The sequence below is a fragment of the Micropterus dolomieu genome, linkage group LG23 (assembly GCF_021292245.1).
Source record: "Micropterus dolomieu isolate WLL.071019.BEF.003 ecotype Adirondacks linkage group LG23, ASM2129224v1, whole genome shotgun sequence".
NCBI classification, from domain to species: domain Eukaryota; kingdom Metazoa; phylum Chordata; class Actinopteri; order Centrarchiformes; family Centrarchidae; genus Micropterus; species Micropterus dolomieu.
Genome location: NC_060172.1, coordinates 6,477,337 through 6,491,194, shown reverse-complemented (window position 1 = coordinate 6,491,194; position 13,858 = coordinate 6,477,337). Strand labels below are relative to the sequence as shown.

Sequence of the window (13,858 nt, the reverse complement as noted above, 5' to 3'; positions counted from 1 at the left end):
CTCGGACACAGCTCTCGCTTTGGATGTACAGGGATTGGATAGCCCTGAGAAGGGCCCCCCTCACCCCATACTCCCGCAGCACCTCCCACAGTATCTCCAGGGGGACCTGGACATACGCCTTCTCCAGATCTACAAAGCACATGTAGACTGGATGGGCATACTCCCAAACCCACTCCAGGACAAATAATCGTTACTCACCAAAAACAATATACCAATATAGCGATTTGACGAGGCTGCATTGTAGACAAATGTGTGGCTGTTTCACATATATTTACAAATGTAAAACTCCTGACAGCCAATCACAACATCAAATCACATTTCTTGAAGTCCACACAATACATTGTTGAGATTTGGGAGGTGTCCGCCTCTGTGATCTACAGTTACCCAAAACTCCCCTCTGTGCGTAGATCCTCTGAGACGTGTATCTTTGTACTTCCTTGAAGTGCAGTCATAAAGCACACATTATTTGCTTAAGTTGAAATGTTTTAAACCCACACAGACCTCAGTTCTGTATGAACACACCTGATAATTGGTATCCCACCATTGGATTTGAAATGAAACAATATTCTATTCTGAGCCTGGATTTACTGTATAGTCACAAATTACCTCAGAATCCAGGCAAAAATGCCTTTAGTGCATGTAAAAAGAATGTAAAAGATTTTCCATATGGCTTCTTTGTTTTAGGTTAAGATGAAAGGAAAGACAAGCACAATGGCTAGCCACCATAGATCAATGCAGAAAATAAAAATTGTCTTCTCTTCTGTTCCTCCTGTTTTCTACCAATTGACACTGGTGTCCTGATGAGAAGCCGTTCAATACATTTCATTCAGTTCCACTCCAGGGAGGAGCTCCCTCTGCACTCCATTGAGGGCCATTATGTTGTTTGGCACAGCAGAGCTTGTCACACAAGTCAGAATTTACAATGGTTGAGGTTGTGAACTGTTCAGGGTGTCACTGGGTTGTTAAACACATGCAGGCACATACAGCAGACTAATGCACAATTCTGAGGAGCAATAAACCCTGACTCATCCCATACCCTGTAAACTGTAAGAAAATAGACATATAATAGACAGAACTGCATTTCTCTTGATTTAATCATGTGTGGTCTGAAATAGACCCTTGTGATTTAACTGTTTTATACATTCAGCTGTGCAGCATGAGCTCATATGCGCAAACCTGGCTTGAATGTTCAAGGAAAACAAGTTAAGTGACAACAACATAATCAGAGTTATGAAGCATACACCTTCTATTATATGTAATGCTCAGTCATTCCCAGGTTGAAAAAAATGAGTGTAACCATAGGCTAATATTCATTGTATAAATTAAATGAATTGAATTAATATATCCAACAAAGGTTAAAGTCGAGGGCAACTGGACTTGGTTGAAGATATACCTGGTTGAATATGGACTTGGTTTCTCAAAACCTGATGAAAATTGTTTGTGTGGTATTAGTTTTTAGTTTAATTAGTTGGGTGGTGATGTAACAGTGGATAAGATGCCTGCCTTTTGGTGTGAGAGACCAGGTTCAATCCCCCACTGTGACACATCCACCATTGTGTCCCTGAGCAAGACACTTAACCCCTAGTTGCTCCAGAGGCGTGCGACCTCTGACATGTATAGCAATTGTAAGTCGCTTTGGATAAAAGCATCAGCTAAATGAATAAATGTAGTTTAAGCAGACTCTGTTTGTCAGAAATCCAGGTAATTCAAAAGGGCTCACATAGCTGCATCTATATATATATATATATATATATATATATATATATATATTTGTTTCTCTCTTATTAAATCCAAGGTTCACATACTTTTTTTCTGCACTGTGAATGTTTACACAGTGTGTTCAACGAAAACATGAAAAGTGTTAGTGTGGTATTAGTTTAAGCAGACTGTGTTTGTCTATTGTTGCGACTTAGATGAAAATCAGATCACATAGTTTTTCCTGCGCGTGTATATTTATACAGTGTTTCCCTTTGTAGTGACACTGTACTCTGTCTATAGTGCTGAAACAGTCAAACACAGTCTGTCTGGATGTCTCTGAAATTACTCCCTATTTACTAGTGCACTATATTTAATCTCCAATATGTACATTTTGCCCTTAAAAAATCCCCACAATGTAACAAAAAAGTGGTGTCAATGCTATGTTCACTACTTTATGCTAACAGCATTACCTCAGTGAAGTCTCAAAGTGGTGATTCATCCATCCATCCATCCATCCATCGGTGATTCATAACTGTCTAAAATCTCAATTTACTGCCTACTATTAATTAAATGTCCGAGTGTCTTTTGCATAGGGAGAAGTGACTTACTGAGGAAATTTCACACACAACCCCTCTCTTTCTCTTTGTGGTGCTGGACACCCAGTGTCTGTCTGTCCCCCTGGTCCTTTTATACACTACTGCCAGGAGAATAAGCACTACCTTTGGTACTACCACACATACTTGGTCGCCATGCTGTACTCACTACACAAAACTAACACTCACCATCGCAGTTATTACATACGAAGCAGCCATGGTAACACCTTAAAGGATAATTTTGGTATTTTTATACATGGGATCTATTTTCACATATTTTGGGGTCAAAATGACTGGGAGGTACAAAATGTTTTAGAATCCGTGCAGTAGTAGTAGACTGCAGTGGCTGCAAAGAATCCCAATCTTTTTGTCACTGATGGGCTCAGAGTTACACCAGGTGTCTGACAACATCATGGAAAGGCACGCTCAAATCTCGCTCTGAAATCTTGTGAGAGGCAAGTTTTTGCAAGAATTGCTGGTGGAAACGAGGGAGATGAGTACGTAGAGGAGCTGCTAGCAAGATTTTATTTCCAAACATTACCCCAACACAACAAGCTCCTCTCTTCAAATCTGACTCACGTCTCCACTGACTGAAGCCATCTACTGCACACAAACTTTTTGTACCTATAAATATGTTAGAGAAGGGTCCAGCCCAGGTTTAAAAATACCGAAATGATCCTTTAACAATCAAGCAGAGACCCATTACAACTACCTAGGAGTGTTCTTACAACTGCTGAAAATCAACAACTAGCAAGAAATCTAATGTAAGTAGAGCTATGAGCTGCACCGATGCTATGCCATTTATGGAATTTTGGTTATGGTGATACCTCAAACAACATCTTGTTGTTTTTTAGAAAAAGGCAACACGCTTTTATTACACTGTTGGATTTTTGTTTTTTGCTAAACAGTATGTGATCACAGCTGAGAGATGAGAAGAAAAGGGATGGAGAAAACTGTGGCAAGTGTAGAGTCTCATTTTTTTTTGTCCTTTACTGTGTGTGACTGTGTGTCTACTGTGCCTTCCAGGTCACCAGTGATGGCAGGCGGACTGTTTGCTGTGGACAGGAAGTGGTTCTGGGAGCTGGGAGGATATGACACGGGTCTGGAGATCTGGGGAGGAGAACAGTACGAGATCTCCTTCAAGGTAAAAAATTTAACGCACTAACACAGAGTGTAGTATAAAAAATAATTTGACATCTGCGTTGACTTGAATCCCAACAAGTGAATGGCTCCTTCCATCTTCCACTCTTATTGAATATTATCTGTATGTGGAACATAATGAGCATTGTGACCCATGCAGTGTTATATATATATTTCTTGAATCTTTGTGCACATCACTGTATATTCAAGGTTCCTCCAGAGCTCCTTCTAGTCTAGTTAGGGTGATTGCTGAGTTCAGATTCAACTCTTTCTCATTTCATTTAATGTTTATTCACAGCTTATTAACTGAATAGCTAAAAAAAAAATACAAGCTTATTTAGCCCATGAGACATTCCTCATTATTGGTTATGGTTTGAACCAAACATGCTCTCTAGCATGGAAGACTCTCCACGTTAATCATACTCAGAATAACAAATTAGATTATGCTTTTGTCTGGTGCTTCAGCATGAATTATTCTATAGTATAGCCAGAACTGCATGTGACTTGGCCAGCATGTTAAGAACTAATCTCCCCTTCGTCTCTGCTGCCTCTGTCAGTGAGCTCTGGACAGACAGAGTGGCCCATCGCAATAATTGAATTTTGCTTTGAATGAGTAAGGACTTTTGTCGTCTCACTCAATTAAGCACAAAGACCACTGCTGGGTAGTTCATTTGATTGGACATATGCTGCAGCGTGATGCTAAATGCTGTTCCTTAGAGTGAAATTTCCAGTGGAGTGGATTTGTTGTTTATAAAAATTGAGCATCCAAATCAAATTACTGTCAAATTGTTTTACCCTCTACTTCTTCTAGCTTTAATTTCTGCCAGTATGCAGGAATCAGGTGGAGCCTGACGTGGTCAGACTGTCCCAGTGCAGTGTGGGGACAGCGTCATAGGCATTGCTTACCGTAGGGGAACCTAGGGCTGGGCGGTATATCGGTATAATGAGGTACACAGTTATAATTTCAGAAGAGATATACAATTAGACAATACCGTTTATACCTAATATAGTTTGATTCTGAGTTAATTAATAAGTTTCCCTTAAGTCCTGCCAGCGTCTCTCTAACCACGTGGAGGGAGACACATTGCAGAAACACTGCTGAAGACCTGGCTTGTAAAAAGAAAAAAACAACAGTTCAGTCAGTGTTTCCCACACATAGCCTACACTTTATTTCGGCGGGCCGCCCAGGTTAGGCGACACATTGTAGCATCTATCAGAGAAACATGGAGTTATTACGTTACATGTAGCACCACGGTGGATATTTTACATGAACGGACCAGGGAAAGCAACAGTGAACACACCAGCCAGATGTCATTCGTTAGCTACGTCGTAAACACGTCTCCTCAAAATGTGCCGCAGCTGCTGCTGTGAATGGAATCGCAAGTGGAAAAGTCCAGAAGAAAAGTTCTGTTTTTTGGGGGACTTTATGTAACATAGCCTACAACTGATGGAGAAAGTGATCAGAGCAGACTTACGAGGAGAGGGAGAGATTGAAAGAAGCAGGTCACGCTGATGTGTTTGCAGCAGAGGAGGCGGATTCAAAATGTGAGTGACACTTAAATAAGGAGGAGAATGAAGTATAATTAAAATGGTGAAATAAAAAACAAGATACTACAAATAGTAAAAACGTGCCAGCTAAACACAGATATATATTTTATATCAGAATTATATACCGGGATATGACTTTTTGGTCCAGCCCTAGTGAAACCATTATCTAAAATATTCTCCTCTGTGATCAGACAAGCTCATGGCTGAGATTATCTTTGTCTCCGGGTTTGTCTGCTCCACACAACTGAACCTAGTTGGCGAGCATGTGCTGTGCGTCCTGCACGTTGGCCTGTGGTGGAATGTTAATGCCGATCAGAGTGAATGAAACAAACTCACGAGGGCAGTAGGGGAGTAGTTTTTCCCCTCCAGTAGCTGAAGTTCAACCTCTCTGTGCAACAGTTGCTGTTTTCCCTGATGTTCGTGTAGCTCCAGGTATTACAGCAGAAAACTGAATTTACAAACTTAACAAGACAAAACAACACGCTCCAAAGCACAGAGGAAGCTACCCATTGCCCCATCTTCAACAAATGTCAGTTGATGTCAGATGATGTCAAATGTCACAATTGACAGTTGTGAGAGGATCGTAACCTGTTTTCTTGACCCTCAAATCACCTTGTCTGTTGTTCTAGACTATTGGTTAAGCGTTCAATGTAGATGCTTGTTAAAATCCATCCTAAATTCAAATGTATTTTAAAAAAGGCTTAAGTAACAGTTATTTAGACTTGAAGCATATTTTAGCTTGTATGTCATTGAATGTTATGAATATCTTTCTTTGTAAAAGCTGGCTTAGTTGGGAGTTAAAGTTAAGTTTATAACAGATAGATTGGAGTTCAGATAGTGGAAGCGGCAACAATGCATATTTTCATTCTTGTTGCAGTTATACTACCTTCCCTGCCCTGAATCTTTGTCCTTTCAATGAAAAGACTTAAACTCTTAAAGAAGCATCGTTATAGGTACCATGTGGAGTTTTCTTACCAAAAGCCAATGTGTGTGTAAGTAAGGCCTAACAAACATTAGAAAAGCCTCATTTTGGAGTCATTTGAAACCTGCATTGTTTAAATCCATGTTTGCTTTCTTGAAGTCTGCTTCTTCCCTTCCTTCAGTTCTGCTATGTTTCTTAGCATTTTAATGCCACCAATGTTTTATCAGCAGAAAAATGTGACGGCATCTGCAGGAATGTGTGTTGCATTCATGCCTGCATGAACGTGCACATGAATATGGGTCTGCATGTGCTGAAAGATACTAACAAAACAGGGACCCGTTGAGAGAACAGTGCTCCATAGTGATACTGTTGCTCAAAAACTCCACAGGCTACTTTAAGTATGCATGGCCATCAAATTTGGTTTCTCCAGGTAACACCTAAAGCAGGTTTCTCTTTGTCTATTAACCTCATCAAGGAAACCACGGGCCTCATTTGCACAAAAATTAGGTTACTGCCAACAGATAAATAATCAGATAATCACTCATAATCACTTGTATGTAAATGCTGTTGATGTTGTTGAGGGAAATGCAATCTCAGTTGTAGAATATTGAATGGCACCAATGTCATTGCATTTTGTAACTTGTTTTTGAAAAGCACTAAATTAAAGTTATTATTTTTAGAAGAGATAGTAATGGCGTTGGTGTGGTTTTAGTCTTCATGGTTTGAGGTGAGCAGATTGTAGAGGTCGTGTTCGAGGTGAGTAAGACTTTCAGTTTAATCTTACAGATGCTGAACTCAAGCTCTTGATCCCTCCTGCAGCAAGTCCCCCCTGTTATTAAGCTCAAGTGTTTCAGTCAGGAATGAAGACGAGAGAAGGGATTGCCACAGCAGGTCCGACCTTCCCTACAGCGAGATGTGGAGAGGGTGGATTCAATCTGTTATTTCCCCCGATTCTGTTTGTCCAAGCTGGAGTGGTGCAACAAACCTGACAAAGAGTAATTGAATTGAAATAGCAGCCAGCTGATGTCCACTCTGGAGGATCAGGGGAGGGGAGTGATGCAGAATATCAACAAACTGGAAATTACCATGTCCAAAACAAAAGTCCATCGGTCAGGGAAAGAGCAACACCTTCCTCTCATTATTGACTCAGTGAGCTTCCCCTGTGATCAGTCCATGCCCATCATCAGACGTGTTCTTGAGAAAGACACTCTACTTTGAGGTATTGGAAGTCAATCTGAATAAAAGCACTACAGTAGCAAAATTGTAAAAAAAATAAAATAAAAAATAATGACTTGTGGTGTAGTGTAGTTTTCTGTACACGAACTGAGAGATTCTAGTCACGACGGTAGTAGGAGTAGCTTGCAAGATCTGGGAGCTTGTGGAGGACGATGTGCTGTGAGGTGGCAAGAGAGGTCAAGGGAAGTATGAATAACCCAGCATGGGTGTGATCATAGTCACAAGAAGTCTCCTGCATCACAGTTTGTTTTTTGGAAAGTTTAACATGGTTGGATGGGATGTTTTTAATTTGAATGATGGAGAATACACTGACATGCTGCACAATCAATTGAAAAATACACATTGTTGCCTATAATTTTTAACTGCATGCTTTTTGAGTTTTTTTACTTACCATTTCGGGCAACCATTGCTTTCCATTTATCCCTGTGACATGAATTTTGAAACGAGTAGTCGAGCAATCAAAAATTCATGGCCAACGATGTTTAAATTGAAAAGCTCAAGCATGTTTAACAGTTTAAAACAGTTATATTTACCTTTCTCTGCAGTTCTGTACCTGCCTAAGCAAGAGCTACTGTAAGCTATGTCACACTTTCATAGATTTCTGCAATACAAAGTGAGACGCATAAGTTGAGCAGCGCTCTGTCAAGTGTTCAACTGCCTGACCTTCAGAAAACTGTTCTGTTCCAAATCACCCAAAATCTATCTTTTAAATTTCAAATGCTTACATGTTATAGACATAAAAGGTGTCTCTGCCTTCCAACAGTAACAAATCAAGTCAGTTTTTGTGATTCAGCTAAGCATGACTGAATTGTTCTCTTTGATGTCATTTACTCGGTCTGGTCTCCATGCAGTCCAGAAACACATGAACTTTGGAGTCATTTTGTCACTTTTAGTGGTGTTCTCACTGCTGCTCTCCTCAGAAGAGGATTAAAGGTTCAGTGTGTAATATTTCTCAGGATCTAGTGACAGAAATGCAATATAAGATCCATAACTATGTTTTCAGTGGTGTATAAAGACCTTATGCAATAAACCATTATGTTTTTATTACTTAAGAATGAGTCACAACCGCAGGCCCCTCCTTCCTTGGACGTTGCCATATTGCGTCGTCATGTTTCTACAGGTGCTGAAAACGGACAAACAGCACTACAGAGCGCGTTTCGTCACTACGTTCCTCTTGTTCTACATCTGGTAGAATTCAGGCAGTGTAGACGCTCAACACTACGTTGAAAAGGTACGTTTGAAGAAGAAGAGAAGTAATAATATACAGCAGGGGTCTGCAGATAAGTTTAGCATCGGAGTGATTTTTGAAACCATTAGATAGAATATAAGGCATAATATTTGAGGCCATTGACGTGGAGTTTGGTCAGCTCAGTTGTTAAAGTGCAGGACTCGGCTTGTGTGTTTGATCCCACCTCAGGACAACTTTTTTTTTTTCTCTCTTCAACAAATGGATTCTGCAGTGACTGTTTTTCAGGATCACAGTACAGTAAACAAGTTTCTCACGCTTTTATTTTGTAGGCAAAACTACTAAAGAGGAAGTGAGTAACTGTTGCTGTCCTGAGATCTGTTTCAGCACCGCCATCAAAGTATTTATTTATTTATATTTTATGCCGCTATCAAAGCACCATAATCTGGCAGCAGGCTAGATATTATTGTTGGCGAGATTTGGCGAGGGTCCATAGTCACAGAGAGAGTAAACATGTTTCACTTGTCAGTGTTTGTATAAAATTTATCTAATGTGTGGTTTATAATGGACTGTGGTGCAGAAACAGTGACAGTGTTTCACACTCATGTTATCTCTCAGTGGCCAAGTCACAATAACATATGGTTTTACTGAATAATTAAATAAATATAATTTCTTAGTGCATATACCTACAGAAACCTCATTTCTTGACTGGCCACTCTCTGCTGTCTCAGAAGAGACACCTTTTGTCCTGTGTCAGCCACCGTAGCGGTCCTACACTCTTTAAAAGGTTAGTGGGGCTAGTGGTAGCCTGGACAGGTGGTTGCAATTCACAACCTCACCGTTAAATGCCACTAAACCTTACACACTGAACCTTTAATATCTGCAACTGTTAAGCTTTTGTCTAACCTAGCAACATATTAATCTGTCTGGACTCAAGCAGGAACCTCCAGGTCTTAAAAGTGAAGCCAATACCTGCATTATTTCTAACAGCCAGCAGGGGGCAACTCCACTGGTTGCAAAAAGAAGTCATATATGAGGCTACTTCTCAGCTGATTTATTCCCTCAGTAAACTCTCTCTTTCCTGATGAGTTTATGGTCTCAGTCGCTAGTTTCAAGTCTTCTTCAACACAGCATGATGTTCATTTAGTAAATTATGGTCCCATTTAGAGGAACATAGACCAGAAAGCAGGGGAGGCTTTAGGGCGGGGCTACAAGATGATTGACAAGTCTCTACCGTGGTGAACTGTCAAGCATAGCAGTGCATATCCCTCCCCATCTCCACCCACTTTTGGCTCCAAAAAACCAAAAGGGACGTCTTTCTACAGTCTATGCTCTGACTGTACTGCATCTCTACCTACTCTTTTTACTTTTCTATTTTCCCAGGTGTACCTTCTCCCTCCTTGTATCCATGTCTCCAATGATTCATGACCCAGTCAATGTACCCTGCAACAGCGTACACTGCTCCATGTCCCCTCTGTTTCAGTCATCCACCCACTCCATCCATTTTCCCTTTCTTTACATCCTAACCTTGTTTGCTCTCCATTGCTTTGTCTCCATCATATCTCCGAGCGCTTTGTCTTTCTCACACAGTTTGTTTCATCCCTCTGATTTGTTGACCTTGTTAGCTCATCTGATATTCAGTTAAACAAACACCAGCAAAGCAGCTTTGACCAAACCCCCCCCGCCCCAGATCATCTTTATCACTGCTTAATCTCTCCCTCTCTTTCTGTAGGTGTGGATGTGTGGTGGTCGGATGGAGGACATCCCTTGCTCCAGGGTGGGACACATCTACAGGAAGTACGTCCCCTACAAAGTTCCCGGTGGGGTCAGCCTGGCGAGGGTGAGTCTGGATCATGTGAATACAAAGTCTTTCTCAGCAAACAATTGGTCTAAAACACCTGTGGGGAAAGTGTCTTTATTTCCATTCCTCGTTTGTTGCCTTTGGTTATGTTTCTACACAAACATCAAATGTTTCACATTTTCAACAAGAAAAATATTATAGAGCACTTAAATATTAAAGAATCAGTTTACCCAAATTTAATAAATAAAAATATATTTTCTCACTAAGTGGATTCTAGTCATGCTGATAGCTTCAGATTTCTATCACCAAGACTTCTGCTTCAACTCCAGTACAATGCAGGTAAATTAATTGATTTTGATACCTAGCCCCAAATATAACTGAAACATGTTTGGGTAAAGCGACACCTCAGATCAACATTTCAGTTATTTTTTTACATCGGGCACCACCTTTCATATCTTTTGCAGTGGACGTATCAAACCCTGTATCCACATTTTACAGTTTTCTAGTAATGAGCTTAAATGTCTTTATCCCATCTTAACCACTTCTACACAGTATGAGAATTTTTTTTTAAATTGTTCATGTGGCCTGTAGCTAAACACGATTCACTATGCATGACTCAGCCTCAGTCTGACACCTGGCTCTGTTTGGCTCAGCTGAATATGTAATTAAACCTCTTGGCCTTTGTTTTTGTGGGTCTGACCATTAGAATCTCACTGAGGCTGTATTGAATGCCGAGAGCAAACAGGCAGCAAGTTTAACAATACAAAAATACCTACTGTACTCGAGGCTGTGATGAATTCTGTTTTGTCCCATGTGTCCTTCTCTGCATAGTAATTTAAAAAGAGTCAAATATACAAGCAGGCCTTTCTCTTTGAAGTGATTTGCTTTAGTTGACTGGATAACCAGTGTGTTAGTTTGGTATTGACAGGAATGGATGAGACTGTAGGTCACAAATACAAACCGTTCTAATATGATTTGGTTTTTTTAATTTCTGGTGTGATTGAAGTCAGATAATGAATCAAGGACTGTTTGTTTCCCTACACAATGGGGGCTGAACTAACTGACATACTGTTAAATGTACATTATAGCTTCAGCTGATGGTGGAGAAAGCTTTATTTTTTTAGCAAAATAATAAAAAGAGACAAACACCGCTGTGTCTCCCATCAAAGAGGATGGTCTGAGGTGTCGGGATGCTTCATTTAAGTCTGTTTTTTAACAAAAGGTGCAGACAAAAAAAAACTGTTTTGAATGTTTTGAAAATGTTTTTTTACAAATAGCAGCCAAAAGCAGCAACAAAACAAATTTTACACTCAAGATAGAAAAGAAAATGTTACGAATGCAAAGAGATTTATTGAAAGTTTGGGTGCAGATACAGGGTCTGCTTTCTCCCAAGCAGGAGAGCTTGTGAGAAAGGTTTTGTTGGCGGCTGAAAGAGGAGGATGAGATTTAGGCTAATTTTCTTGTTGTTTTTGGCCATTTAATGTGGACACAGTGTTGTCATACATAAAATGTATTTTGAGATATTTAGAGGATTTTTATAGCTCTGGATGGTTATCACAGCAACTTTAATTTTATCATCTGTCGCAATAGTGTTGGACACCGCGCCTTACGGGATGATGTCAGTGTGTTGCGGCAAAAGTTTTCCCGTTGTCAGACGGGGTTAAAAAAAATACCGTCATAAACTAAATATTACCTGTGATTATTGTTTTTTAAATGATAATGAGATATAGCCTCTAAAAGCATTTCATTTTCAGAAACAACTCAATCACAATAACATTTAATATGCAGAACTTACCACGCAGATGAGGGGTTTTTACCTCCTTGCTCCCATTTGCTTCCCTGTAACAGTAGCTGATGCTGGCAAATAAACATTAACATCCTTCACACTTCACCCCATTAATCCCTCCCTTTTGGCCTTGTTTATCAACCACATCTTGGTCTTGGTCTTTCTAAAGAAGCTTCAGACACTCAGCTGCCGTGACATTTTACGATTAGCTGGGCTATGTAGCGATATAGTGTACCATTGCGATGGCTAAAGCCAGCTAGACAATGAGGTCATGTGTGTGAGATCAAAGACAGGACTACTAGACAACAATTTTAATATATACACTGCCATCAACTGGACAGGGGTCTACTGCAGGGGGTCTACATGTGGTTACTGACAGTGTTGCATGTGAATTACTTAACATTACGGTAGATCGCCCTCAGATTTAAACTGTCAAAATGAGAGAAAGCCGTCAGATTTTTCCCTCATTGCTAAAAAAAATTCAGTCAGTGACAGAATATTCAGTTAAAGCAAGGTAATTTGAAGGTTTACCTATATGAGAAACTGCTGCATTGATTTTGTCCCTTGCTGGATTACTGTTTTGAGAGACAAAGAGTTCGGTTAGTGTACAGTTTTGGTCATGGTTCACCAAGAGAAGCTTCAGTCATGGTTTACAAATGATTTGCCTGAGGTGAGAATTAAATCCAGGTCTTTCTTTGCCTCTATGCTGTTTCAATATCAAACAGCTATTGATTTTTTAAGCATTTCTCATCCATTTCATTCCATTGTTTCATGCTGAGAAAAACACTCAGGAGTGCCAGTAATGTCCTCTGTGCACATTAAGATGCCGTAGTTATTTTACAGAACACCTCCCTTCAGCAGGTACAGATACTGAGAACAAAGGCCCTCCAGACACCCCCCCCCACCACCGATTCCAGTCAACATGGAGGGAGACAGAGAACCACTCAGCTCCACTTCACCCGGAGAGCCAGAGTTTTGCTGCAGGCAACTAGCTATGCTACAGGGAGTGTGTGTGTGTGTGTGGCTGGAGGCTTTTTTCCTCTACATCTGTACCTCCAAAGGCTGAACAATTTGTATTTATACTTCCCCGGGAGGCTTGCTGAACCTGTATTCTCATTCATTTCACCATCCATACCTCCAAGGCTGCTTCTATCTGTATTCTCAGTCATGCATCTCTACTGCAGAGGCTCTGTGTTTTTTTTATTACGTTACACCTCAAAGGCTTCAGATGAATGGACATCCCACTGCTCGGGTTGTAAATCTTTCATGTTTGTAATTGTCGTAAAGAAGCTGAAGAAGCTGTCTGCCCTGCAATTATTTTTTTTTTACTCCACTCAGACAGTTTCATTCTGAAATTCGATACTCTCAGAATGATTGAGCCAATGAGACCAAATGTTTCAACTTTTTCTTTATCAGTCTTTTGCATTTTGACCAAGATGAAACAAACTACTATTTCAGTTTTTTTCCGTTAATTCCAAGCTGCTTTTGTTGTAGTGAAGTGAGGACACTTGTGACCCGATATAAACATACTCATAAAAAGACATTTAAAGATGAAAGAAGAGCCAAAACTGCATTTGAGGTACACATCTAAGGGGTATCTCTCAACTAAAAACAGCAAAAATGCAAACACACAAAATCAGCTCCCATGCCAACTTGCATTTTGGGACATATATGTAGGCCACACTAGCAGGCAAAATATATAATATAAAGAAGAAAGGATAATTCTGTCATGTTTTGCACAGTTCCTTGTCACATTATTTCTCCCAGGAAGAGGTCTTGTCAAAAGCTTTACAACAGACCTGCAGGTGGCTCAGTGTTAAAATGTAGTTTACATGTTAGTTTAATGTAGTTATACTTTAGGCTTCTATCGACATGACCAGCTTAACTGCAGTGACTTGATAGAGCTTCTGTTCAATAGATCTGTTCGTCTGGCTTCCTTTGAATATCC

General features: G+C 40.1%; 1 protein-coding gene across 1 annotated transcript in view; it reads left to right on the top strand.

The window, feature by feature from the left end:
- LOC123962925 (polypeptide N-acetylgalactosaminyltransferase 10) overlaps positions 1-13,858 on the top strand; it is a 369,356-nt gene that overhangs the window by 339,363 nt on the left and 16,135 nt on the right. The window contains exons 7-8 of the mRNA XM_046039428.1: positions 3,318-3,435; positions 10,056-10,163. Coding sequence (XP_045895384.1) covers positions 3,318-3,435; positions 10,056-10,163 — 226 coding nt within the window. The remainder of the gene's footprint in view (positions 1-3,317; positions 3,436-10,055; positions 10,164-13,858) is intronic.